Here is a 27,084-nt window from a genome sequence, read left to right on the forward strand (position 1 = left end):
CCACGTGGCAGGCAAGGGGCGGGGACGCGTGGCGCAGCGGTGGAGGTGGGGCGGGGCCTGGGCCCCTGCGCCTGCGCGCTGAGGCCAGCTCGAGGACCCGGATTTAAAGAGACAGGCACTACAACCGTCGTGGCTGCGCGCGGCCTGTGGGCGCCTGGTCCGAGGCCTGAGGTGGCGCCGGAGCCGGGAAGGCAGGTGAGGGGGCGGCGCGGCGGGGCCTGCCTGCGGGAAAGGGGGGCGGCCGGAGTGCGGGGCTCGGCGCGGCCCGGGAGCCAGCCCCCGGTCTCCTCCCCCGCCCGCCGGCTAGCAGAGCCCCGGGGCACACCCTCCGTGACGTGGCGGCCCCCCGGGAGTCCGCGGGGGTTGGCTCCCGGGACCCCCGCGGCCCCACGCCGGGAAGGCAGGGCGCCCCCGCGGGGCTCCTCTGGCCGGGTCCGCCCAGCCGCCGCCCGAGTCGGGGCGCTGCGGACGGAGCTCGGGAGCCTCTATCTTCCCGTCGCGTCCCCTTCAGCCTAGCCCGGGGCTGTGCTCTGGCCGCCCCTCCGGCTCGCGTCGAGGGCCTCGCTGCGTCTCGCTCTCCCCGCAGCCCCGGCGGGTAGCCGGTGTCCCCTCCCGAAAGGGGAGGCCCCTCCGGGAGCAGCGGCCGCGGGGCTCTCACTTCCCGGCCCGGCTGCGTTCAGGCCTCAGCGGTTTCCCTTCTCGGGTCCCTCTGAGGAAATGCTGAGTGGCGGCCGAGGGGGGCCTGTGAGCCAGGCGGAGTTCCCCAAACGGCTCCGTGCCTCCTGGTGACCAAGCGCCTCCCGGACCCTGCGGAGGGGAGGGCGCGGCTAGGTGCCGTCCCCCCGGCTCCTGGAGTCCTGGGGGCGGCTTTTCATAAATCGCTTTACAGGAAGGTGGTGAACCTTAATTGTTTTGTTTTTTTTTTCTTGAGCGCCTCTTGCGGGCCTGCTTACTTTCACATACTCTGTGGTTCAGCTTCTAGGGGTTTACAGAGCCCTTTGTGAAGTTTCATGAAAACGTTGACCGTTTCTCCCCCAAAACGAACAAAGCTGAATGCGCACCTTTTGTGTACATTTGCAAGGGAGTTCAGAGCCCTACCCCCCCCCCCCCCCCCCGCCATTCACCCATCCACAGACCCATTGTCATTTTCTCCCTTCTCTTGAGGTAGATATTTTGCCTGTTTTAGGAATAAGAAAGCGGACTCGGGAGGTGAAGGGAAATTCTCAAAAGATAACATAATCCCAGAACTGCATGGTCACACTTGTGCTCGCGTTTCTGATTCCCAGTTACCTGCTGTTCTCTGCATCACGTTTCACTTCAGCAAGTAAAGCCTGCTTTTCATTATCACCCACAAGCAATTTGACGACAAAGCCGGGTGCAGGCTGAAAATAACTTCCAGTCTGTTGAAAGTTGGAACTGGGAGGATACTTTAGAAAATAAGGATAAAAGAAAGTGGGGGATACTATGTGGATATGGTCCTTGTTTCCATGTAGACTGAGCGTTTCCTTTGATTCTTGCTGTCCAGTTACTTGAGCATTTCCAGATTGAATTTGCTGAGTTGTAACCCGGCTTATTGCACACAGGGAGCCTTTGCTTAAAGGATAATCGCTTCATTGACTATATAAGGGCTTTATTCTTAGAATGACAACTCTGAGTTAGATACTATTATTATCCACATTTTACAGTTGAGGAAATTGAGGAACTGAGAGATTAAGGGAATTACCAAGGTCTTATGGCCAGTGAGCTAGGATTTGAAACCAAGGGGTTAGGTTTTAGGCTCCATTTAATTGCTTCTCAAAATAGGGCTTCTGATTAAATCCCAGATATATATAGTGGCTTAATTATTTTCTGAGGATAACAAATATTTTATATTTCACATTAAAGACTTCCTGAAAATAATATCTTTTTTTTTTAAGCTGCACCACTTGGCTTTCAAGATCTCAGTTCCTCCTCCAGGGTTTGAACCCTGGCCATGGCAGTGAAAGCACTGAGTCCTCACCACTAGGCCACCAGGGAACACCCAGTGTAATTTTTCTTGATGATTAAAAAGAAACTTCAGAATCTTATTATGCTGAAGGGTCACCATCCATTTTAAGGCTTAGGGTTTGCTGATGGCCTGAGAAAGGGTTTTATGTTACTTGAATTCTCTTGATTGTGATTTACTAGATATACTTTAGAATATATCTAAATGTTCAATTAGGTCATTGAATGTCCTGTTGTAGACTGAATTTTCCTGTACAGGAATTCTTCATCCTGTAGGCAATAAATCTTTCATACCTGGCCTTCCCCGGTGGTCCTGTGGTTAAGACTCCAGGCTTCCACTGCAGGAGGCGCAAGTACAATTTCTGGTCAGGGATCGGACAGCAGCCAAAAAAAAATCCTTCATACTTTGGGAAATGTTTGGTTGGTCAGCATGGATTATTGTGTTAGGATGTCAGCCTTTGAGGAAATTAGAGGCCTAGCTCCTCTGTAACTCACTTTTCTGCCTCTCCCCCTTCCATGCAGCTGTATGACTTTGGCTTTTAAGATCCTCCTCCCACCAACCCTCCGTGCACTCAGGAAAAAAGAACTGTTCCTATTCCAAGAACATCACCGGCCTGACATAAGACACTTTGGCCAGTGGTCAGAAACAGTTCTTCTTGGACACCACCTCCTCCAGAGAAGAAAGCCTGTTCCGTCCTTCCAGAAAAGCAACCTAAGACCACGTGCCACCTACCTTGTTTTCTTGTCAGGATCGCATGTGGGACGCTGCAGTGGCCCCTGTGAGATGGCAGAGCAACGCTTCTGTGTGGACTACGCCAAGCGTGGCACCGCTGGCTGCAAAAAATGCAAGGAAAAGATTGTCAAGGGCGTATGCCGAATCGGCAAAGTGGTGCCCAATCCCTTTTCAGAGTCGGGGGGCGATATGAAAGAGTGGTACCACATTAAATGCATGTTTGAGAAACTGGAGCGGGCCCGGGCCACCACAAAAAAAATTGAGGACCTCACCGAGCTGGAAGGCTGGGAAGAGCTGGAAGAGAACGAGAAAGAGCAGATAAGTCAGCACATTGCAGGTGGGGTGGAGAATACTGCTTTCTCATCTTACTGGCTCTGAGAGGCAACGAGATGAGAGTAGAGCCCAATTTCTTTCTTCCTGTCTTTTTTAAGTTTATTGTTCAGAAATAACTTCAAACTCACAGGAATGTTGCAAGAATAAAAATAGCACATAGTACAAAGAATGCTCATGTTCACCTTTTTTTTTTTTTTTGCTGCGCTGTGAGGCTTGTGGGATTTTAGTTTCGTGACCAGGGATTGAACCCAGGTCCTCAGCAGTGAAAGTGCAGAGTCCTAACCCCTGGACCTCCAGGGAATTCCCTCAGATTTACCTGTTGTTAACATTTTGCTCTCTTTGCTTTATCATTTGTGTTCATGTTTGTGCTTACTCTTTTGCTCTCTTTGTTACTCTCTTCTTCCACACAGGTGACTTTTTTTCCCCCAGAACCATTTGGGCATGCATCATGGTCCTTTGCCTTTAAATACTTCAATGTGTATATCTTAAAAATAGGATATCGTGACTGTAATACAGCTATCAACCAGTAAATTTATCTTTGATATAATGCTTTAATCTACCATCTGTATTCTAGTTTTGTCAATTGCTCAGATAATTTATAACTTTTCTCTCCCTTCAGTATGGAATCCTGATACAATATCAAGTATTGCACTTAGTTGTCGAGTCTGGCCTCCTTTAATCTGGAACATCTCTGAGGTCTTTTTTTTTTTTTTTATGACATTGACGTTTTTGAAGAAAAGAGTACCTACACTATACTACTCCCTTTTCTCTCTCAACTTATTTTCTGTGTGGACTCAGATTACTACTTTTTCCTGGTGGCTTATCATTATCCTGTACTTCTTTATTAATTTGGTACTAAATTGTCTAATATTTAGTCAGTTGGGAATCCCTTTGAGCTAGTTTTTGTCCTTGATGTCCAAATCACTTTTTAAAAATTGTTTTAAAGTACTTCCTTGCCTTCTGGCCTAACAGTATGCTCGCTCTTAGGATTACCTATCTCAGCCGTGAAATCAGCCATTTCTCTGAAGAGTCCTTGTTCCTGTTAGTGGGGGAAATGGCATTAGAGACAAAAATGTTGATACTCTATGTCCTGGGTGCCATGAGATATCCTTGCTTTTGGGCCCTTTCAGCAGACAGAACTAGAAAATACATGTTTGTATATTACACAAAAACATATATGTGCACATACATGTGTATTCAAATGTATGCTATTTTAGAAATCTGACACTGATAAATCCAGTTAGTCCTTTCTGACCTTTTATGTCTTTGTAATATTCATGTCTTCAATTCGGTTTAATTCTAGTTAGTATAGGGGGACTAAAATGGACATCTGTCCTTTTTCTCTGAGAGGAAAGTTACTTCAGGGAGAAAACTAATACATTTTTTTTCCCAGCTCCCCTCCTGCTCTGCCTAGCCTTAGCCATTGGCTTCAGCCTTTGTTACTTCTGGACCCAGCTCATTCAGAGGAAGAAAAATGCAAGGGAGAGTTAAACTGTCACACAGCTCAAATAACTCAGCAGCTACAAGTTTTCCTGCACGTACCAGATCAACATGCTCTGTTTATCCAGCTTCATTTTACTTTCTTGTTTATCTTTAAATTGGGGCTAATTCCATAAGCTGAGGTCCTCACATTTTATCTGTTAACCCATAATTTCTGACTTCCTCTGAATAATCTGAAGGTTTTATGTGAGATAAGGGGTGGAGAGTATTGAGGAATATTTAAGTTACTAATAAAAGTAAAGAATAACTGGGTCTTTTGTCCCTAGAACACCCTCTCCCCAGTACCCTAATACCTACTACTTCCAGTCAAGAAGACCAGCCAGCCAACAGTCACCTTTTGGTTAATACCATGGTGGTAACTTAGCTAGCCAGGCTGTAAGAGCAACTGATAGAGTCTTTGAAAGCTTTCTCAGGGATTTTTCACTGAAAGATATTTCCCCTTCTTTTTGGGGCCCTACAGATCTGTCTTCCAAGGCAGCAGGCACACCAAAGAAGAAAGCTGTTGTCCAGGCTAAGTTGACAGCCACTGGCCAGGTGGCATCTCCGGTGAAAGGTGCCTCATTTGTCACCAATTCCAATCCCCGGAAGTTTTCTGGCTTTTCAGGTAAGATAGGTTAGGGCTACGTGAGCTGTTGTAGCCCTTCTTTTAATTAGGTATCCCAGGATACCAAAATTTGGTACTCTGGTTAAGAGTGACCATTCTGTGCCATCTAGCCTCCTTAATACAGTTGACTATTAAACATCACGGGCATTAGGGGCTCCAAATCCCCTGCGCAGTTGAACTTCCAAATGTCATTTATAGTCTGCCTTCCTTATCCGAGGTTCCACTTTATGCATGGTTCCACCATGCCCTCAGTTCTGCATCCCTGGGTTCAATCAACTACCGACTGTATAGTACTTATTTGCTATTGAAGAACTCTGCGTGTAAGTGGACCCATGCAGTTCAAACCCATGTTGTTCAAGAGTCAACTGTAATTTGCTTTCATCTGAGCAGAGAGGTAATGGCCAGCTAATTCTCAGCACCCCACATGTATAGCACTTTGTATATTTTAATCTCTGTTGCAGCAAAAAGATGTTTGTTCCGTCAAGACTTTCTCCCCTTGAAGTAGTTTACCTGGATCAGACATTAATACAACCTGCCATTGACTTCCTTGTTTTGGGGTTTTGGTTTTTTTTTTTTTTAATATTTATTTATTTATTTGGCTGTGCCAAATAAATAAGGTCTTAGTTGTGGCACACGGGATTGTTTATCTTTGCTGCAGAATGCAGCATCTTTAGTTTTGGCATTTGAACTCTTAGTTGCAGCCTGTGGGATCTACTTCCCTGACCAGGGATCAAACGTCAGCCCCCTACATTGGGAGCATGGAGTCTTAGCCACTGGACCACCAGAGAAGTCCCACTTCCTTGCTTTTTGATAATGGAAGAATTGTGAGAAATTGCATCCCTCCACTTGCCCAAATTGGAGATGAAAGTAGAGAAGGGAGATGTCCTGCATGTCCTTGTGTAGCAGACAGCGTTGGGCTGGGGGCTTTTGCATGTGTGGTTTCATTTGTTCTTCATTTAACGTTGGGGAGTATTTTTATTAGGCCCATTTTATGAATGAGAAAACCAATGCTCAACGTCATTATGGAGTTTTTAATAGTTACCCTGAAGTCTGTTTAACTTCAAAACCTGTGCTTTTTTACTCTCCAACCTGTTACCTGTTTTATCATTCTTATGACTGCCTCAGCTAAAGAAAATAAAATCAAAACTCAGGGGCTCAGAAGTTGTTGGAGGAGGTTGCTCTGTTTGAGTAAAAGAAGCCCAGACTTGAGGTCAGAAGACCTCGGTCCAGGTCTGAGCCTCTGTGGCGTCATCTGTGAAGTGGGAATGGCAGCACCTACCTTGTGGACCCCATGGTATCTCACAAGGAATAAAGAAGAGAAAGTTGCAAAAACAATGCCTGACTCTATGATTTTTTATCATTTTTAAACTCTGAGGTTTGCTTGGTTTTTGCCTAGTGGTAAACCAAAGATAGAAATATGGAAGAGTTCAGGTGACAGTAAGGACAGTGTATTTCTGGAAGAGCTTGGTTCTGGGGAGGGAATTTCAGGGAAGGCAGGTGTTCCATTTCTTCCAAGCTGCCGAACAGTGACACTTTGGAGATTTTGTCCCTTAAAGTCCTCTTTAAATGCCAGGTCAGAGATGAGGATAGATTTCTAATTTATAAACTCCAGGCAAGAAGATGCTTACATCAGCAGACAGCGTGGTAACGACTGTCTGCTGCAAGCTTTCAGGGTGAAATTTACTTTGTAAATGGTCACAAGAAGGTAACAGGATCACTTGAGAGTTGTTTGGGGTGTCTGGAGAAAAGTCCTCCTTGTTGCCTACCTTTTTTTAAAAAATTTTATTTATTTATTTGTTTGTGTTGGAATTAGCTGCAGCCTGTGGGATCTAGTTTCCTGGCCAGGGATCAAACCTGGGCCCCTGCACTGGGAACTCGGAGTCTTAGCCACAGGACCACCAGGGAGTTCCAAATCTAGAACTTTTTGTTATTGTTGTTGTTAGTCGCTCCATCGTGTCTTAACTCTTTGTGACCCCGTGGACTGTAGCCTTCCGGGCTCCTCTGTCCACAGGGATTTCCAGACAAGAACACCAGAGCGGGTTGCCATTTCCTTCTCCAGGGAATCCCTTCTGACCCAGGGATTGAACTCACGTCTCCTACAAGTCCCCTGCATTGCAGGCAGATTCTTTACCACTGAGCCACAGGGGAAGCCCCCTTTCGTTTTTACAGGAAGAGAGAAGAAAAAGTGGTGCTGGGGGTGGTGGGGAGGGGCAGGGGGCTAGTGATAAGCGACTGAGAATGCTTCTGTCCTCATGCCTCGGTCTCCTCACCAACAAGAAGAGGTTGAGCTAGATCATCTTTAAGGCTTCTTCCAGTTCCAACAATCTGCAGTAGCAGTAGTTTCAGAGTAACTAAGGCGTCCCTTGATTTCTTTTTCCTTCCTGATTCCAACTTTTCTGGGTTCAGCTTTGCAATTGCACTGAGATCATCCTGACCACTCTTGGCTTGAAAATGGCCTTTGTTCTTCGGTAAGCACTCATATAAAGAAATACACGTCAGCTGGTCCTTTGCTTCAGTGTGAGGCAGTTGTTTCTTTACTCTTAATAGCTGTGAGATTTGAGGTAATCACTTGACCTCTGTTTTTTCACCCACAAAATATGTATAATGATATCTGCTCCCAAAGGGCTCTTTGGGGAGATTAAGTAAAGCTACACATAGAGAACCAGCAGAGTGCCCATTAGTTTGTCTTGCTTCCTTTTCAGCAAGGCAAAATGAATTATCTCTCCCTTTTTCTCTCTCCAACAGCCAAGCCCAACAACTCTGGGGAAGCCCACTCCAGCCCTACCCCCAAGGCCCCTAAGACAAGTCTGTCCTCAAGCAAATGTGACCCAAAACACAAGGATTGTCTGCTGCGTGAGTTTCGGAAGTTGTGTGCCATGGTGGCTGAAAATCCTAGCTACAACACGAAAACCCAGATCATCCAGGACTTCCTTCAGAAAGGCTCAGCAGGAGGTGGGCCTCGAGCACCCTGGATGGGCTTCTCTCAAGAGCTCAGAGTCAGGGCCGGCTTCATGGGCACGTGAGCTGTACAGTTGCACAGGCCTCGTGCTTGGTTTGATGCTCTGCTATTTTGCTGTCTTGAAATTCATTGTGTAGCCAAATCTGTTCCAAACACATGGGCATCTTTCTTCCTTCCTTTCTCTGCCCCCTAGGAGGCCAGAAGAACCTCTCCCATTTGACCAAAAGGAAAATTCACTCTCCTGTTTGATTTGGGTTCTGTGAGCCACTTGCACAGCTTGGAATAGAATCTCCCAACTGTGTTCCTTTTCATTCGTCTGACAAATGATCGTTGAACATCTGTGATGTGCCCATCACTGGGAACACGACAGTGGAAGTCATGCCTCTGCCCTGCAGGAGTTCATCCAGGGGCTAACAGGGAGGCAGACTCACAGACCCCCAGCTGCTGAATGCCGTGGCCTCTGCCGTCGTGGTGAAACGCACACCCTCCCCTGAGGGCCTGTGCGGCGAGGGCAGCAGTGCAGACATCTCTCTTGGTTCTTTGAGTTTATGTATTTATTTGTTTAAGCTCCATGTCTCAAGAAAGGTTTCTTTCTTCTGTCTCCTCCAGATGGTTTCCACGGCGACGTGTACCTAACAGTGAAGCTGCTGCTGCCGGGTGTTATTAAGAGTGTTTACAACTTGAATGATAAGCAGATTGTGAAGCTTTTCAGCCGCATTTTTAACTGCAACTCAGATGACATGACACGAGACCTAGAGCAGGTCAGAGAAAGGGGAGGGTAGGTGGATTCCAAGTGGGGTTCTGCTGAGCCAGTCACCTGCACTCTCTTTTTTTCTTGGTGGAGCAGATACTGTTTCAGAAAACTGAAACCCACTTGAGCAAGCTTTCATTATGAGAGGAGTTGAATGGGAGGCTACAGCTGTTAGTTTCACAAGGTTCTGAAGAGTGGACTTAACATTACTGCTGAGCCTGAGAGAAAGACCTAGACTTTGAGAGTGGATCTTGGACTTCCCACTCTCTCTCCAGGGACTTTTGTTCTAGACCTTTATTTGGCCACACCATGTGGCATGTATTAATAGGGTCTTAGTTCCCTAAAAGGGATCGAACCTGTGACCCCTGTGCTGGAAGCTCTGCGTCTTAGCCACTAGCAGGGAAGTCCCTCTGGGCCTTATTTTTTCCTTGCTTTTATTTCCCTTATAACTTGGGCTTGCCATTCAGTTTTGGTTTGTCCATGACTCCAGGCTTGGCACCTAGAAAATTGCTGTCCAAACACCCCCATAATCTGATGACTGTGTCTGTCTCATAATTCAGATTCTAACAGGACTCACATTGGCTTGGCCCTGCATTAGTTTTTACATCATTTCTCAGCTCAGGCAGGTGGCCAGATCCTGTGGTGGATGGAGGTGCCGTTTCTAGGAGCTGTGGGTGGGATAGATTCTCTAAGCAGTGAAATCAATATTTGTGAGTTTCGGACAGGAGCAGTGATTGAAATCTCTAATTCACCTGTAGTCATGAGGGCTTGGGGGTTACACACGGCCACTTTGGGGTTGTTGCATGGTATTTTGGTTTTTGGAGACAGGGTGACGTGTCAGAGACAATCAGAGTCTTCTTTGAGCAGAGCAAGTCTTTCCCTCCAGCTGCCAAGAGCCTCCTTACCATCCAGGAGGTGGATGAGTTCCTCATGCAGCTCTCCAAGCTCACCAAGGAGGACGAGCAGCAACAGGCCCTGCAGGACATCGCCTCCAGGTGGGGGCACTGCCCACTGAGGATGGGCCTGGGGAGATGGAATCACTAGGGAAGGAAGGTTTGGGAGCTTTTTAAGTTGAATGTGCCTCTTCCCTCTAGGTGTACAGCCAATGACCTTAAGTGCATCATCAGGTTGATCAAGCATGATCTGAAGATGAACTCAGGTGCAAAACACGTGTAAGTACCAGGTCCTCTGATGGTGGAAGCTGCCCATTTCCTGTGCTATCAGCTGGTGTCAGGACTTGGAAGCCCCAGTTTGGGTTTGAATCCTGATTCTGCTTTCTTCCTTCCTGTGGGACCCATCAGTTGACCTAGCTCAGCCTCCATTTTCTCGTGTTAAATGGAGATAACAGTACCCTTTTCACAGAATTGTTAGAGTCAAACATAGGGGATATGTTCAAAAAGTATGGTATGAGTTGCTTGCCTACTCCAGCCCCCTCTTTGCTCGGGCAGCATCCAGGTAGCATGGTATCTCAAAAGAGCTGAGTTTTCCAAGATCTTTTTCTCCTGTGAAAGTCTTTAGACAGTAGGACATAACCACTTCCCCATATATTGGGATCCCAGCAGTTATGTCCTCTTGTTGCTGGACATAACATGTTGCAGCATATTGCTACTATCCAGAGCAATAAGGTCAAGAACAGTGGTGTTTGTTTCCTTGCTCCTATTGGCCTCGGCAGGTTAGATGCCCTAGACCCCAATGCCTATGAAGCCTTCAAAGCCTCGCGCAACCTGCAGGATGTGGTGGAGCGGGTCCTCCGCAACGAGCAGGAGGTGGAGAAGGAGCCAGGCCAGAGACGAGCTCTGCGTGTGCAGGCCTCTCTGATGACCCCGGTGCAGCCCATGCTGGTAAGGACCTTGCTCTTGCCCTGCTTCCTGCTCCTGTGTGAGGCTGCTACCCTTCCCTGGGAGACCTGAGAGGGTTTGATGCTGAAGGCCGTGCAAGAAAGATGGCTGGAAGATTTCGGGGAGGGAAGAGTAGAGTTGCAGCGGGTGTTTCTCCTGGGGGAGATAGCGTGAGCAGTGGAAAGACCTGAGAACTCAGCCATCTCTGCCCTCAGCCAGCTGTGGAATCTTGGGTGAGGTCCTCAGTCTCTCTTGATCCTTAGTTTTCTTAGTAAATGGTGTCTGAAGTGTCCACCCTGAGCGGTTCATCTGTCATCTCTCCTGAAGTCAGGTGGATATGTGCAGTAACTCCTGAGTCTCTGTGACTTGCCCTAAAGTAGCTCTGAGAGTTGGTGACAGAGCCAGCCTTCCTGTGAGAGGGTACCTTAGGTCTCCTTTTTTTTTCCTGGAAAGAGAAGACGCTTAAGGAATGCAGACCAGCTCTCCTTGGGCCTCTGCTTGTTCCATGATAAATGGGATTTCCTTCCTGGCGTGGGTTTTCCTGTGTGACAGGACAGGCCACGCCTGCTGCTGTGCCTGCTCCGAGCACCTTGGATTGTCTCAGTGGGGTGCACTGCTCTTTTTGGAAGCCTTGTGGTGTGTGCCTGAAGTGCTGGTCTAGGGTTCTGTGTTGGGATAGCCAGCACCAAAGTAGTAAGATCGCCACTTGAGGGACAGGACCAGTCACCTCCATTAGTAGACTTTCTGATTTTTATAAGAATTTTTTTTGGAATCTGTTCCACAGTCTCATTTGAAGCATGGCATAGCTTATACTGGGCTTCCTTGGTGGCTCAGTGGTAAAGAATCCACCTTCCAATGCAGGAGACGCAGGTTTGATCCCTGGGTCGGGAAGATCCCCTGGAGAAGGAGTTGGCAACCTACTCCAGTATTCTTGCCTGGGAAACACCATGGACAGAGGAGCCTGGTGTACTACAGTCCCTGCGGTCACAAGAGAGTCAGATACAACTTAGTGACTAAACAGCAACAATAGGTTACACGCTTACTGGGTAACCACCCAGGCTTTGGAGTTGGGTCTAGATTCACATCTCATTCCTGCCCTTCACTAACTGTGTAATAGAAAGTGAGCACTTAACCTCTGTGAATTTCAGTTTTCTCATTCATAAAGTGAAAACAATATATCGGAATATGACGCTGCCCAGCCTTTTCACTCCCTCCTGCCCTGAGGGTGTGCTCTGGCTAAGGGGCCCCGGGCTCCGCGCTGTCCCTGCCGAGCCACCTCTCTGGGAAGAGCACCTGTAAGTCTCCAGGCTTGTCCTCCCCCTTCCCCCGCCTCCAAGGCTGAGGCCTGCAAGTCCATCGAGTACGCCATGAAGAAGTGTCCCAACGGCATGTTCTCTGAGATCAAGTATGACGGGGAGCGAGTCCAGGTGCATAAGAAGGGGGACCACTTCAGCTACTTCAGCCGCAGTCTCAAGCCCGTCCTGCCGCACAAGGTACAGACCCCTTCCTTTCTGCCAGGACTCTTCTGCCTGTCTCTAAGGATCTCAAAGCATGTATTCCAGTGCCTTTCCAGCTCTGGTGCAAAATAGAATCTGTTTTGTATTTGAATGGAAGGATGAATTGATTTACTCATTTTTGGAATCTTCGAATACCTTGGGGCTGCTCAGGAGGAGCAACCCAAGAGCGTAGCTGGGGGTCAGCCATCGTGGAGCCTAGGGGCAGTGACGCCAGGACAGCGAGTTCAGCCGGTGACAGCTTGCTGTGCTTGTCCTCTGCCGTTCTAGGTCCTGTGTGCTCGCCCTGAGCTGCGTCACGGCTCAGGTACAAAGAGCTGTTAGGCAGCCAGTCATTAATTCGTTCAGCTTCTTTTATTTTTACTGTTTTAATGTTTTGTCTGTGCCACACAGCATGCAGGATCTTAGTTCCCCCAGCAGGGAGCAAACCCGTGCCCCCTGCAGTGGAAGTACAGAGTCTTGGCCACTGGACTACCAGGGAAGTCCCCTGTTCAACAAATATTTATCAAGGGTTGATGCCAGGCACTGTCTAAGAGAGTGGGCATCCAGCATTTAATGAAAAATTTCGAAAAAGAATGGAAGTTCTGTGCCTCCAGAGGCTTACATTCAGACATAAACACAATCCCATGGGGGCTTCTGAGACCCCAGCTCCTGCCCTTAATCAGGGGGCACTGAGAACCTCACCCCTTGGCCCTTCTCAGCTCCCGGGGCCTCTGGGATCCCTTGGGGGTTGCCCAGGGAAAAGCAGTGGGGACAGCCGGCTCCAGTAGCTGTGGGGTGGGTGGCCCTCCTGTCCCTGCTCCCCCTTCTGTCTTTGCTCAGAGTCCCAGGGGAGGGGACGCCCACACCCTTGCCTGGCCTCGCCTGCCTGGGCAGTCAGGCCAGGCCGTCAGTTTGGAGTGTTTCTGAGAGCTAAGCACGACCTCCTCGAGCGCACTTGGGGAAGACCCGCCTCATGTTTTCTCGCTGCTCCTAAGGGAGTTCATTTCTCTTTTTCCATCCTTTTTCCCACTGGTCTGTTCTGCACAAATCCCACCTGCCCACCTTCCCTGTCCACCTTCCCTCCCTCTGTTCCATGTTTGTCTGCCTCCCTTCTTCCCCTCATTTTCACTTTCAGACTGTTCCTTTTTCCTGCAAATGCGCTGCAGCCAATAGAAACTGACCCCAATGTGAGCTTGATCTCTTCCAGGGTCTGGGCAGAGGTCTTGAAACGTAGCTGATTGTTCTTGTCTGGCCAGCTGCCAAGACCTAAGTTTGTTTTGCACATCAGCTAGGCTGGCACATATTGGTGTTCTGTGTTCCCTCAGGGGCCCGGCTTTTGCTTTCTGTGTCCTGGCTCCCTCCTCTGAGTGACCCTTCTGCCTCCAGGTGGCCCACTTTAAGGACTTCATCCCCCGGGCTTTCCCTGGGGGCCACAGCATGATCTTGGACTCTGAGGTGCTCCTGATCGACAACAGGACAGGCAAACCACTGCCCTTTGGGACTCTAGGAGTGCACAAGGTACTGGCTCAGGCCCAGTGAGTGAGCGTGAGTGTGTGCAAGAGTGTGTGCTTTCAGTCCAAATGCAGAGGAATGTGTCGCTTACTTACGGTCACGCTTATCTTCATCTTTGAATTGGTACTGACTTTAGCCCTAAGTTTAGACGTGTTTTGTTTCTGTGTTTTGCATAAAAAGACCTTATAGTGGCACCTGGCTTATAACTAGGTCGGTCTCCACTTAGGACGTGTCTGCCAAGCGCCCTTATGGCCCAGAGGCTCCACAACACAAACACGCGTTATGCACCACACGCTTCAGAGGGTCTGGGAAGTGGGCTGCTTCTCCCGCATTCCATGCCCTCTTACTTTTGTCCCTCGTGTACCTATGACCTCCTTTTCCCTTACAGAAAGCTGCCTTCCAGGATGCTAATGTCTGCCTGTTTGTTTTTGATTGTATCTACTTCAATGATATCAGCTTGATGGATAGGTGAGGAGTCTGTTTTTGATTCCTGGGTAGGGAGGTGGGGGCTTCAGATTTGAAAGGAGAGAGGGCAAGGGGCTGGTGCTGCAGCTCTGGGCCCAGGCGTTGCATCGGGAACGAACAATTACTGCACAGCCGGCTCCCCATTCAGTGTTAGGAAGAGCCAGTGTGTTGACTAGATCTCGACTCTGAAAGCTTAAGTCACAGAGGAAACCCTGCCATCCACAGCAAAATGGACTGTTTACGAGATACCAACTACGAGCACTGTAGGGTTTCAGTTTATCTCTTCAAAAGCATCTCCGGGTGCGTAACACAGATGAATTTCAGTTCAGAGGCTTTAGTCTTGGGAGAGGCTGACAACCAGAAGCTTGCCATTGTCAGGCTCTGTGGTTGGGACTACCTTCGGGATAACTCACAATCTTGACCTCTTGAGTCCCAGAAACCATTTTGGCCCCCTCCTCCCTTAGAGAGGCATCCCTACCCCCACCCCAGCCCCCAGCCCTGAGTTCGGAAGGGGAGGGAGATGGAAGGAGACAGAACTGCCAGGGGAGGAGCTGGGGCTTGGGCTTGAGGTCCTGAGGCCGGTCAGCCTGCTGACCCACACACCGCCCGCCTGGGGCCTGGAGTGAGACAGTACAGCCAAGGAGAGTCAGGGCTATTCTTCAGAGGGGACCAGGGTTTATACAGTCTGTCTGGGCTGATGAGGTAGAGACAGGACCTATAGCAGTGAAGTGACTCTGTGCCGCAGCTCATAACCATCCATCTTTGGTCCCGATGGAGCCCTGGTCACCCTGGATGGGCAGAACTGAGACACGAGGGCCCAGAGCCATGGCATGCGTCTCAGGAAACCAGTCCATCCTTGTCCCCATCTCTCCTCAGAACTCGGGGGGGTGGGGGAGCATCCAGGCCTGACCTCAGCTCTCCTGTCCCCCTCAGGCCTCTGTGTGAGCGGCGGAAGCTTCTTCATGACAACATGGTTGAAATTCCCAACCGGATCATGTTCTCAGAAATGAAGCAAGTCACAGTGAGTGAGGATCCCACCCTCGGCAGAGCAGAGTGCCCCATGGGTCAGACGTGGTTGGGAGAATGGGTATTAGTTATTTTCTTAAGAGGGAGGCTGATGTGGATACGAGCAGAAATTGGAGATATTGTGGGTTTGGTTCTAGACCATCACAGTAAAGCAGTATCACAGAAAATAAGTCATGTAACTTATGAATTCCCAATACATAGAAAAGTAACATTAACACTCTAGTCTATTAGGTGTGCAATAGCATTATGTCTAAAAAAACAATGTACATACCTTAACTAAAAATACTACTAAAAAATGGTTACCATTATCTGACAACATTTTGTCAAAAAAAAGAAAACACAGTATCTGCAAAATGTGGCATAGCAAAGCACAGTAAGACAGGCTGTGCCGGTGTTCATGAGCCCCACCGGGGAGGGCGGGGCGTGAGAGGTCCGTGCCAGGTGGGCGCCCAGTCACGGCTGAACTGGCTCTCTGGTCGTCCCTGCTCTGCCGGTGTTCATGAGCCCCACCGGGGAGGGCGGGGCGTGAGAGGTCCGTGCCAGGTGGGCGCCCAGTCACGGCTGAACTGGCTCTCTGGTCGTCCCTGCTCTGCCGGTGTTCATGAGCCCCACCGGGGAGGGTGGGGCGTGAGAGGTCTGTGCCAGGTGGGCGCCCCGTCACAGCGGAACTGGCTCTCTGGTCGTCCCTGCTCTGCCGGTGTTCGTGTGCGAGCCCCACCGGGGAGGGTGGGGCGTGAGAGGTCCGTGCCAGGTGGGCGCCCAGTCACGGCTGAACTGGCTCTCTGGTCGTCCCTGCTCTGCCGGTGTTCATGAGCCCCACCGGGGAGGGCGGGGCGTGAGAGGTCCGTGCCAGGTGGGCGCCCCGTCACAGCGGAACTGGCTCTCTGGTCGTCCCTGCTCTGCCGGCCCTTTTGTTCTTGTGTTCAAGTCAGCGTGTTTGCAGCAGGCGCTTAGCTGGTGTGTGAAAGGGAACCACCTCCACCTCGCTGCCAAAGCCCTTCTCTGTTCTCCCGCAGAAAGCTTCCGACTTGGTGGACATGATCAACAGGGTGATCCGGGAGGGGCTGGAAGGGCTGGTGCTGAAGGACGTGAAGGTAAGGTGGTCAGGTCCTTTGCTCTCTTCGGCCCTGGCCAGGACGTGGCTGTGGCAGTTTGAGGTGCTCGGGGGGTGCCGTCGCAGGATTCTGGTCTAAAGGCTGGGTTGGTGCTCGTCGCCTGAAGGGCCCTGATGGCACGGGAGGGCACTGCGACAGATGCCGGCTGTCATGTGAGCAGGTGAGACGCCCCTGTCTCAGCGCCTCCATGCCCGTTTGTGGTCTCTCTTGCCTCCCCTCAGGGAACTTACGAGCCTGGAAAGCGCCACTGGCTGAAAGTGAAGAAGGACTATTTGAACGAGGGCGCCATGGCCGACACAGCTGACCTGGTGGTGCTTGGGGCCTTCTACGGGCAAGGGAGCAAAGGTCAGGGCAGCCTCTGGCCCCTGGGGTGGTGCGTCTTTGAAAGGCACCACTCAAGGCACAGGCCGGCCTTTTGCTGGCTGGATGTGCTGGCATGGCCAGTCGTGGCGTCCGGAGCTCATGAGCCGGCCTCGCCCATGCCGCCTCAGGCAGGAACAGGGGGCGCTGCAGACCCAGGCCGGGGGAGGTCAGGCAAGAGTGCCCTGGGCTCGCCGGCCCAGAAAGACACCAGCCACTGTTTCTTCAAGGCCTGGTGGCTTTCTCCTCAGGGAATATCTCCATTTCCTAACTGGAGGGGAAGCTGTGATCTGAGGAAGTAGTACTCACAGCATCTTTCTGGGTGCCAGGCACTATTCAGTTCCTTTTACCCAGCATTCAGTGTGATTGTCCCGAATGCACTGAAGTTGGGACTCCCAAAGGTTAACCTCACATGGCTAGTAAGAAGTGAATCCAGGAGGTGGTCTCCAGCACTCTGATGCCAAGGCCCGGGCCCCTTCCTCCGCAGGCTGCCTCTCACAGGGCCGGCGGGTGCCCTCCACCCCCAACCCAGTCCCTCCTCCCCCCAGGTGGCATGATGTCCATCTTCCTCATGGGCTGCTATGACCCGAGCAGCCAGAAGTGGTGCACGGTCACCAAGTGTGCAGGAGGCCACGACGATGCAACGCTCGCCCGCCTGCAGACAGAACTGGACATGGTGAAGATCAGCAAGGTGAGGGGGGCCCTGGGGCCCTGGCCTCTGGACCAACCATCATTTCTGAGACGGGCAGTGTTGTGGGGGGTGGGGAGGAAGCTGTAGGTCTCGCTTGTCTCCACAGAAAAGAGAGCTGCTGCTTGCATAGGAGCAGTGTTAGGCCCTCAGATCCTCTGAGGACCTGGCCTGTGTGCCCTCCAGGCCTCAGCCTCTCTGGGCAGGGAGGATGCCAGGGGTGAGGGGCAGCCTTTTGTGATAAGTCACCTCTTCTCACAAGCCTGCCACCAAGAGCACATTTAAGTCCTGTTTTGGCAACAGCCCAGGACAGCATCCTTTCTCCTCTAGGATCCCAGCAAGATACCCAACTGGCTGAAAATCAATAAGATCTATTACCCTGACTTCATCGTTCCAGACCCAAAGGTATTATCCCATGGCCTGGGGTTCTCCAGCCCCCAAAGTGAGTTTGTACATTGTCTAGTGCCACAGAGACGTCATCTCAGCATCACTGACAGTCCACCCCGGGGTGGGGAGCCAGGTGACAGGCACAGAGATGACCAGTCAACACTGAGGGGTCATCCTCACCAGAGAGGAAGGGCCTCTCCCTCCTCGAGTCACAGAGGGTCTGTTCTAACGTGGCCTGGCCCAGTCGTCCTCAGACAGGGAAGCTGAGGCCCGGGGGAGAAGCGGGGCTCTCGAGGCCACACGGCACCAGCTGCGGGGCTAGAACTTGTCTCGATCCTGTTACCCACTGCTGTTTCGGTCCCAATTGTGCTCTGTTGCTTTTAGCTGGGCTTCCAGGTGAGGCTCAGTGGTAAAGAACCCGCCTGCCAAGCAGGAGACACAGGTTCAGTCCCTGGGTCAGGAAGATCCCCTGAAGGAGCATATGGCGACCCACTCCAGTATCCTTGTCAGGAGAATCCCATGGACAGAGGAGCCTGGCGGGTTACAGTCTGTGGGGTCACAAAGAGTCAGACATGACTTAGCAGCTAAACAGCAGCATCACCATTGCTTTTACCTGATTGGAAGGTGTTTTCTACTTACCCAGTGAATGACCTGACTTCTCCTGACAGAAAGCTGCCGTGTGGGAGATCACAGGGGCTGAATTCTCGAAATCTGAGGCTCACACAGCCGATGGGATCTCCATCCGATTCCCCCGCTGCACCCGAATCCGTGATGATAAGGACTGGAAGTCTGCCACGAACCTCCCCCAACTCAAGGTGCCGGCGCCTGGGCTACGTGTGTGTCCTGTTCCCCCCTCCCAGCTCTGGCACCCAGGGCACCTGCCCTCCTGTGTCCTCGTCTTCTTTCTCCAGCGTGCTGAGAGGGGCCAGGAGGGCAGTTACTGGAAACGGGGAGCAGCACGTCCCCCAGGAGAGCGCTCTGCCTGCATCAGGCGCCCTGGGCAGCCCTGGGCCCTGTCTCACAGCCTCCTGGGGAGGACTTCCCTCCAGGCTTCAGGCTCCACATTGCTGAGAGGGACTGGGGAACAGAGAACAGTGATCTGTGCAGATTACTGCAGAAACAGGGCCAGAGCTAGAAAAGCCCTGAGGAAGCCAGCTGCCTTTGCCTGCTGTGTGTCCTCCCATCATTTTCCTCAGCCCTGGGCACCTAAAACAGACCACACAGGTTGCCTGAGCCCCGAGGCTGGGAAAGGAGGGATAACCCGACATTCTCCCCCCTCTCAGGAGCTGTACCAGCTGTCCAAGGAGCGGGCAGCCTTCGCCATAACGGCAGGGGATGAGGGGAGCTCCACCACAGGGGGCAGCAGTGGGGAGAACGAGGGCACCTCAGGGCCGGCTGTGCCTCACGCGGCCCCGAGAGCCTCCCCCAAGCAGCCTCCCACCAGCGCCAAGAAGGCTGGGGGCAAGCCGGGCGGCTGCACCAACAGAGGTGGTAAGGAGGGAGGGAGGGGGCTGGGGCACCGAGGAGTGGGCGTGGGGACGGGGGCCCGTCTCCCAGCAGAGCCCTGAGGCCCTGGGACCCCCTGTCCACTGCAGCCGGCGTTGGCTGCGTTCCTGCTGTGCGCATCCGACGGCCAGCCGCTGGTCTGCAGGTTCCCCTCCTGCGCTGCACAGCTGACAGACAGGGCCCCTGAGAGCCATGGGGGCTGGGGGTGAGCGCCTCTGCTTAGGGCTCAGCGGACAGCCCCTCCTGTCTCACCCGTGCTGATCGCAGAGGGGCCTGACTTCACAGCTTCTGCCCTCTTCTGGGTTCTCACCCCGAGCTCTCGCCTGCAGGCAACCCGCCAACTGCAAAGCCCTCCCCTGTGAGAGTGGGAGTGAAGCGGAAGGCTCCCGATGCGACCCCGTGCCAAGCCAAGGTGAGGGTGTGCGTCCCGCGGGCCCAGCCCTTTGCACTTGGCCTCTGAGCCATGAGCAAGGTGTGGTCGGGCTGACTGCCCACCCCCGCCCCTGCAGCTCCCCTGGCCTTGGGCAGGGCCGCAGTCCGCTGGCTCCACCCTGTGCCCTCTTGTTGCCTTGCAGAGGCAGCCCGCCAGCAAGCAGAGAGGAAGGAGAGCTGTGCCCACAGGCAGGCGATAGAACAGCGGGCCCAGCCGGCAGGCTGCAGGGACCCACCCAGCTGCCGGTCCCAAATCCCAGTTGACATTAAAGGGGAGAAAGCCCAGCCTGGGTGTGGGAGTGCAGCCGTGTGAGTTTGTGAACAGGGCCAGCCAGTGAGGAGCAGGAGAGGGCGCTGTTTCAGTGACCATCCTCCTCTCCTCTCGTACTCCGTGGTCAGTTTGGTGTGACAACCGCTACTGAGCGCTTACCAAGGCCAGTGACTCAGTTCTACCCTGGAGGCGCTGCTGGCTCAGAGGCAGACAGAGGTGTCGGCATCCGGTCAGGACAGGGAGGCTGTGCCACCCCGCCCCCGCAGTCAGTGTGGAGGTCGCCGTGGCACCCGGGGACCTTGCTGTCCTTCCCCTCCTGAAGCCCTGGAATCCATCAGTCTCGAGCAGGGCTCCTGGCCCCTCGGCGCGCACAGGGCTGCTCGTGGGTCGGGCAGCATCACTTCGAGCCCCACAGGCCCTGCCCACCAGTCCTTGGGTGGTTCCTGAGACATGTGCTTCCCCTTTTCCAGGTGCCTGGTGGGGACCCGTCCCCTCACCCCTTTTCCTCTCAGCAAAGATGGAAAGGCATGTCAGTCATGCGTAACCTGGAGTGGCCGGAGGATGGGGGTTTTTGGTTTTTTGTCTTGTCTTGGCTGCACCAGATCTTAGTTGTGGCACATGGGGTCCTTGTAGTACGTGGGACCTATTTCCCTGACCAGGGATCAAACTGGGGCCCCTTGCACTGGGAGCTCAGTCTTAGCCACCTGACCACCCAGGGAAGTCCCAGGATGGGGGTTTTAGGCCGTTACTTTTTCTCCTGTAAACCCTTTCCCCATGTCCTGACCACTAGTCTCCATCTCTCAGCTACTTCCCAAGCCGGGTCAGAGCCATCTGCCCCAGCCCAGCCCGGCCCTGACTGCTGTGCGTTTGCAGGTGCTGCTGGACATCTTCACTGGAGTGCGGCTCTACCTGCCGCCCTCCACGCCAGACTTCAGCCGCCTCAGACGCTACTTTGTGGCATTCGATGGGGACCTGGTGCAGGAATTTGATGTGGGCTCAGCCACACACGTGCTGGGTGGCGGGGACCGGAACCCCGAGGCCCAGCAGGTCTCCCCGGAGTGGATTTGGGCGTGTATCCGGAAACGGAGGCTGGTGGCTCCTTGCTAGGACTGCCGCCTGCCCCTCCCTCGGGTGTACTCCCCACTGCACTGCTTCTGGACTGGGCGCCGGCCGGGCGGGCGGGCAGGCGCCAGCCGAACCCAGGGTGGGGGCCGCTCTCTCCACCAAGCTATGCATCTTCCAGAGCCCACCAGCCACGCGTGCTGTCTTCCAGACTGGAGTGAGTTGCTGTGTACCACCAGTGAAGTCAGGTTCTCCTGCCAGTTTACATAGGTCTTTCAGATCTGGGTGCTGGTTTTGACCTTTTTTTTTTTTTCTTTGAAAAGAAGCTTTTTTAAAAAAAGAAAACTGGAACCCCCTCGGAGTTCTCTTTGTCCTTCCCCAAACACCTCCTATAATTCTGGTGATTAAGGAATGGAGGGGAGGCTGGCTGTTGAAGTTCCCCTTCTACTTCCAGGCTCCTTTTAAAGTTGTATTTAAAAGAGTATCCTCAGAAATGCTTATAGTGGGCAAAACTTGTATTCAGCCTGGCCATTTTTGCCAGGAATGAAATTGCATCTGAAAGAAAACAAAATGGATTTTTATGTCTCGCTTCTCCGTGCTCTCCTGTTAAACAGTGTGTGGGTCCCGGTTTGAAGGGAGGGGAGCAGAACCAGGAAGGACGGACAGGGAGGTGGTGTGGGCTCCGGGGCCGTGGGCTCAGGAGCCCACCCCATCTGCAGACAGGACCGCTCTTTAGAAACCCACCTGAGGACAGATCTCCGCAGCCTGCTTATAGAGAACGCCTCCTGTGCCACTTGAGGTGGACTCACGTGAATAAAGGGAAACCAGCACAGACGAGTCCGGTTCAGAACTTTCTACGGCACCAGAAGCAGCATCCTGGCAACCTCCATTGGCCAAGGGGAACCAACCAATTCAGCTGCTGAGCATGTAGAACATGCTGGTGACACAACTGAGAGCTGGACTTACCATCTTCAGCTTCAAGTAGTCACGTGAGGCGAACGACGCTCACAGTGGACACTGCAGGTACAGACAGAGCTGGTTCGAAGCAAGCCCTGAAAACTAAACGGCTGTCACCCAGAGGCACACGGACCGGAAGTGCACCTGAATCACAAGGTTGCTGAAAAGAGGAAGTGGACTGAAGGTGCGGCCGCGCACATGGTGATCGAGAGTTGGGGAACTCAGCCCAGGTGTGTGGGCCCTGGCCTCTGCCTTCAGGGCCTGCGAGACACCACCACAGCCTCACGTCTGTGCATTACTGTGTGCACTCTGGTCTGAGTGCAGGCTTCTCATGTCAGCATCTGGTTCTGAACTGGCTTCCATCTAGTTCTGAGGGGCCATCCTGTTTTTCCTTATCAATAGTCGGCAGGCTGCTTGTCCGACCCCTGGAAGTGAGGTGACTGTGGAGTATACCTGAGTAAGAGGCTAAGCAGGGGCCACTGCCTACCCCCTGCCTTCCAGGGTAATCAGCTAAGGTCACTTCAGCCTGCCTGACCTGGGTTTCCACCTGCTGCTTGCAGTGTGTTAGGAGGAAGGGGCAGGGGGAGGTGCCCTGACGCTAGGCCAGGACATTTGGGGTTTCTGAATAGGCACCATTCAGTCTGGCTTCACTGTTGAGAATAAGACACTTTTTATTCTATCCTCTGTGGAGACAAAAGCTGCTGCTCCTCTGAGCACTGACCTACATAAATTTTCACCCCCTCTCCAGCCTCCTCAGGCCAAGCAGCTGGACAGAGCTCTCCCCTCAGGATTTTGCCTTTGCTTGGCTGGTCTCCAGAGTGCACCCACGCAACAGAGGGGGTCATTTCAGTCGTGAGCTCGGCCCCTCCCCACCTCGCTGGGTATGTTGCTTCAGCTCAACGTTCAGGGTGTCGGTTTCCTTCCCGTCTTTCTGATCCGTGTTCCTCTTTGCTGCTGAGATTATATACGATTTTGTATCTCACAGACCATAAGCAACATCATTTTAAACCTCCCCAGCAGGGTGCTGGAGGCCTGCCCTCCTTTGAGCCTTTGTTTACTCGCTGGTTGGCAGCAGGCAAGAGGTCACCCTGAGTGCTGAACGGGTCAGCCGCCCAGAACAATGAGGACAGAGTGCTGTGGCTCAGCCTTGAGCTTCTACGCCCTTCTGGCAAGATCCCTTCCTTCTGCAGTCACAGGGCAGATCTGCACTCAGTCCGGCTCTCCCAAAGGCTGTGCTCTCAGGAGTCCCCTCCCCTGCGCACTGGTCAGACAGGTGTACCCACCTGCACGGAGACAGGGCACGCTGCCCTCGAGGAGGGGCCGGCCTCTGAGCCGCAGTCCAGCCATCTCCCGGGGTTGCCTGAAGACACCTGCGCACCCCACCCCGGCTGCCCTCAGACTCCTTTCCACCCACATCTTGAAGGTCTGCTCCTACCAGATCAGGGTCCATGTCTGAACTCGATGCTGCTCTCTGGGCTTGGTCCTTTTTCCTGCCCAGTGCCCATCCTCTTCTGGGCTTTCCCATGCCCAAGGCCACATGACCCAAGCATCTCCAAAAACAGCAGTCTTGCAAGAGCAGGCCTGTGTGCATACAGCCTGGGATTAGCCTGTGGCTTGTGAACTCAGGTCAGTCTTAACTATGACACCTGGCGTCCTCACACCAGATTGGACAGGCATCTATGTTGAAACTTTATTACAAAATTATAAAGCAGAGCTCTGTAACAAAAAATACACATTTGGGTTTGGTCTAACACCCAAGTAAGTCTGAGAAAAATCTTAATATAAGCCACTTGAAATAACACATTCACGTCCAAAAGATTTCAACAAATTTATACAATATACATTGAGCACTAATTCCTGTACAGCTTATTCTTTCTTGTTTGGATCCAGCTATTCCAATGTATTATGAGCCAGTCAGCTGTCCTGTCTTTTAAAACAAGTCGCAACTGAAATCTCAGAACAATCAGCAAAAGCCATGGGATAATGGAAGAATTAGATGTTTCCATGGTAATTAAGACCAAGGATCCATGAGGGGCAGAAGAGAGTATCCAAGGATAAAAATCAAGTTTGCTACCTAAGTTAGATAGTAACTGAAATGGGATCTTAAGAATTCCCAGCCTTTATTTGGTGTAGTAATAAAGAAGATACAAAGCAGGAGTGGGGGGGGGCGCGCTTAGGGTTAGGTTGTTTTAACACCTTTTCTCCTAAATGGAAACCTTCACCAAAAGGGATTAGAAGACTTAAAGGCAAGTTCTTTCTCCAAGATGAGTAAATGACATCAGTTCTGATTCTTACTGAGGTTACAAACCAACCATCAGGATATTGTTAACTCATGTCTAAGAGGGAAACTGGGAGGTAGGGAGTGGTAAGGCCTCAGCAGAGAAAGCAAGTTTTAAGCAGGGAAACAGCCAGCTTCTGCCCTGAAGTTATTGCTAGGTTGTAGCTGAGCTGCTATGTGCAGACCTGTTTCACAGTGGAACTAAGGAGTAGCTGAATTCTTTGTTAAACTGGTAGGCACCGTAAACTATAGTATTTACTGTCCAGCAGAAAGATGGTGTCTTTACAGGGAAATCTCCATTCCCCCCAGTTCCTACAAAGGCTGTAGCCCAAAATCAAACTATCTAGGACTTGATATAATGTCAAGGTAGGTGGTTTAGTGGTTGATGGAGAGAAAGCATTAAGTATATCCTGTACCAACCAACAGGTGCCCTTACAGGTTTCCCACTGCTTTCCAAAGTCGTGATTGGTTCTGGTCTGAGAGATCTCAGCTGTACGGGGTGGGAATAGGGGTGACTGCCGAAGCCCTCAGCTGTCTGAGGGTTTGCATAGCTCATCCAACGGTAATGGCGGCACACGCAGCTCTTCTGATAGTGCACAGAATGTATGTTTGGGCTTGGCTAAGCTTCTCCAGCAAACTTGAGCTCTTGCAGTGGTGAAGAGACCCTGAGAGGGCTCAAGAACAACACTCACTCATTGCACGGCCCTTCCTAAAGAGCCAAGGGAAAGCTTCTTCCTGACCTGCCCCTAAATCAGCAGGGTGAGAAAGGAAATGGGATTCAGGAGTCCCTCCCAACCTGGGGAACAGACACGGGCAGCTGTCTGCTCAAGGGCTGATACCTCTGAGTGCTCAGTCTTACATGCTTGTCTGACGAGTAGAATACGCCCTTTGCCTAAGTCTCTTCAGTGAGACCTTCAAGCGAGACCATGTTTAAAACCTCCATGGGCAAGAGGGACCTCGTACTCAGGGGAAAATGGTTTAAGGCTGTCCGCTGGAGAAGTCAAAGCCAAGCAGAGAGCCACTGCTTCCACCCAACGCTTTCCCTTTTTCTCATCAACTAAAACAGGATGGCACAAAGTCAGACCCCAGGAGAAGCAGCAGAGGTGACCCACGTACTGTCTTTCACAGACTGGAATCTCCCACCAGTCTGAAAGTCAGATGCTTTGCTGACTCCCAAGGTCAGCTCAGGAGAGGGAGAGCTTCCCAATCCAGCACTTCAGGAAGCAACTCTTAATGACTTGAGGTTTTCCAATCGCATTTGCGTTTCATTTCTCACCAGAAATAAGTTTACTGGTTCAAATTTCTGTCCCTAGGAGGATCACTATTGGTCTGGTAAGCTACCATCTTTTTGGTCTAAAGAAACAAATGAATTTTAGGTTAAGGTATCAAGATACTTTAGCAAAGGTCGGTTAAAGCACAGGGAGCCAGAGAGACCAGAAATGAATCCAGGTGTGCCGGGGAGGAAGAGAGCTGTCCCCACCAGGACTCCTAGTGGGTCAAACAGAGGCACGCTGCTCAGGGGGGTGGGCGGGCTACAGGAGGAAGGGTGAGACTGTTTAGGTTCGCAGAGGAAGGGAGGAAGATATGGTCGAAATTCTGTAAAGTCCTCTCCATCAGTTACCATCGTCACCCCAAGATCACCAAAACAGGGACTGGCCTGTGCGATCTGTACCAGTTTCCACTGGCCTGGGGCTCGGCCAGCCGCACGGTGTACCTCTGAAGCAAGACAGGCATGCCCAGAGGTGACAGCATCTTTGCTCGCCCTGGTCTTGGGAACACTGCACACTTTCTGGTTAGCTTGCCGTCTGCAAGCCGGCCCACCGTGGGCCCAGACACCTGGAGCTCTGTCCCCTAAGGCACTGCAGAAGCCCGCGCGAGCCCTCAGGACCGGAAGACGTGCACGGCTCGGATCACGTACTGCCGGCAGATGGGGCACTCGTTCATGCGCTTGCCGCACTTGGTACAGGTGACCATGTGGCCGCACTCCAGCAGAACGCAGTCGATGGGCGAGTCCATGCAGATCCGACACAGGTTCTCCTCCAGGCTGGACGGCACTGCTCCCCCTGGACACGGCAGAGGGAGAGTAAGGAGACTAAGTGTGTGCGCCGGAGGCACAGCCCCCCAGATCCACACACCCCACTCAGGGACAAGGAACCGCCTCCCTAGGAACTAACTCCACCCGCTTGTTTAATCTGCACCTCCATAGGTTAGGCTATAGATATGAAGAGTCAAGTACTTATAGATCAAAGACATCCCAGAACATGAGAGTAAGGCAAAGGCCTCAAAGCTTAAAAAGAAGTAACGTTCAGACAACTGAGGCTGCAATAAAGCCAGGGAGTGCCACAGAGGGACTCGATATTCCCTGAGGCAGAACATGCTGAAAAGATATAAAGCTGGCTGAGAAGAGTTTAGGCATCAACAGAGTTGTAATGAACAGCTCGTGGAGGATCATGAGGCTCTGTAAACATACCCCCAACTGAATAAAGCAAGCCAAGGACTGCAGGGCCCCAGCTGTGCCACGGCCTGCTTCCTCAGGCTTCCTCGGAGGAGACTCCATGGTCCCAGAGCCCAGCAGAGACTATAGCTCCCTCTTCTCTGCTTCCCACACACACTTCACCCACACCCCGTGACTGCTCCTCAGCGCCTTCAGGATTGTGAGTTTGCCTCCTTGTCTCCCCACTAGATACGGACTCCTAAATCCAACAAACAGAATCAATTTCTACTGAGGTAATAATATACTTAGCATCTGCTGTGTGCTCTGAGGTCTGACAGTCATCTTGAATCCCTGAAACCAGTCCCGAGATGAAAGTGAACGTGCTAGTCTGACT

General features: G+C 52.0%; 2 protein-coding genes across 10 annotated transcripts in view; one reads left to right on the forward strand and one right to left on the reverse strand.

Annotated features, from left to right (window-relative positions):
- Positions 1 to 58: 58 nt before the first annotated feature.
- On the forward strand, positions 59 to 23,832 carry LIG3 (DNA ligase 3). 5 transcript variants are annotated; one of them, XM_043480856.1, is made up of 20 exons: positions 59 to 195; positions 2,506 to 3,053; positions 5,010 to 5,153; positions 7,899 to 8,105; positions 8,722 to 8,873; positions 9,692 to 9,858; positions 9,958 to 10,035; positions 10,536 to 10,704; positions 12,039 to 12,194; positions 13,584 to 13,715; positions 14,098 to 14,177; positions 15,108 to 15,195; positions 16,217 to 16,294; positions 16,537 to 16,660; positions 17,224 to 17,366; positions 17,694 to 17,768; positions 18,419 to 18,565; positions 19,034 to 19,241; positions 19,586 to 19,668; positions 20,833 to 23,832. In XM_043480856.1, exons 2-20 carry the CDS (start codon positions 2,510 to 2,512, stop codon positions 21,064 to 21,066), a joined length of 3,009 nt encoding a protein of 1,002 aa, XP_043336791.1. In that variant the 5' UTR covers positions 59 to 195; positions 2,506 to 2,509; the 3' UTR covers positions 21,067 to 23,832. The 5 variants fall into 5 exon arrangements, with proteins under 5 accessions (XP_043336791.1, XP_043336800.1, XP_043336787.1 ...); XM_043480865.1 differs by lacking the exon at positions 20,833 to 23,832 and adding an exon at positions 19,832 to 19,980; XM_043480852.1 differs by lacking the exon at positions 20,833 to 23,832 and adding an exon at positions 19,832 to 19,980 and having other exon boundaries at positions 90 to 191.
- Positions 23,655 to 27,084, reverse strand: part of RFFL (ring finger and FYVE like domain containing E3 ubiquitin protein ligase) — a 74,433-nt gene continuing 71,003 nt past the window's right edge. For all 5 annotated transcript variants that reach the window (XM_043480892.1, XM_043480901.1, XM_043480882.1 and 2 more), the window contains one exon: positions 23,655 to 26,319. In XM_043480892.1, the coding sequence (XP_043336827.1) occupies positions 26,138 to 26,319 (182 nt within the window). In that variant the 3' untranslated portion in view covers positions 23,655 to 26,137. The remainder of the gene's footprint in view (positions 26,320 to 27,084) is intronic.

This window comes from Cervus canadensis, chromosome 1, assembly GCF_019320065.1.
Source record: "Cervus canadensis isolate Bull #8, Minnesota chromosome 1, ASM1932006v1, whole genome shotgun sequence".
In the NCBI taxonomy this organism is placed as follows: Eukaryota; Metazoa; Chordata; class Mammalia; order Artiodactyla; family Cervidae; genus Cervus; species Cervus canadensis.

Bases quoted from the DNA above. Each gene is read 5' to 3' on its own strand.
- LIG3 (XM_043480856.1), top strand. From the start codon at position 2,510: ATGACTTTGGCTTTTAAGATCCTCCTCCCACCAACCCTCCGTGCACTC. The intron at 8,874-9,691 runs GTCAGAGAAAGG...TTTTGGAGACAG, and splicing joins TGACACGAGACCTAGAGCAG to GGTGACGTGTCAGAGACAAT. The intron at 15,196-16,216 runs GTGAGTGAGGAT...GTTCTCCCGCAG, and splicing joins CAGAAATGAAGCAAGTCACA to AAAGCTTCCGACTTGGTGGA.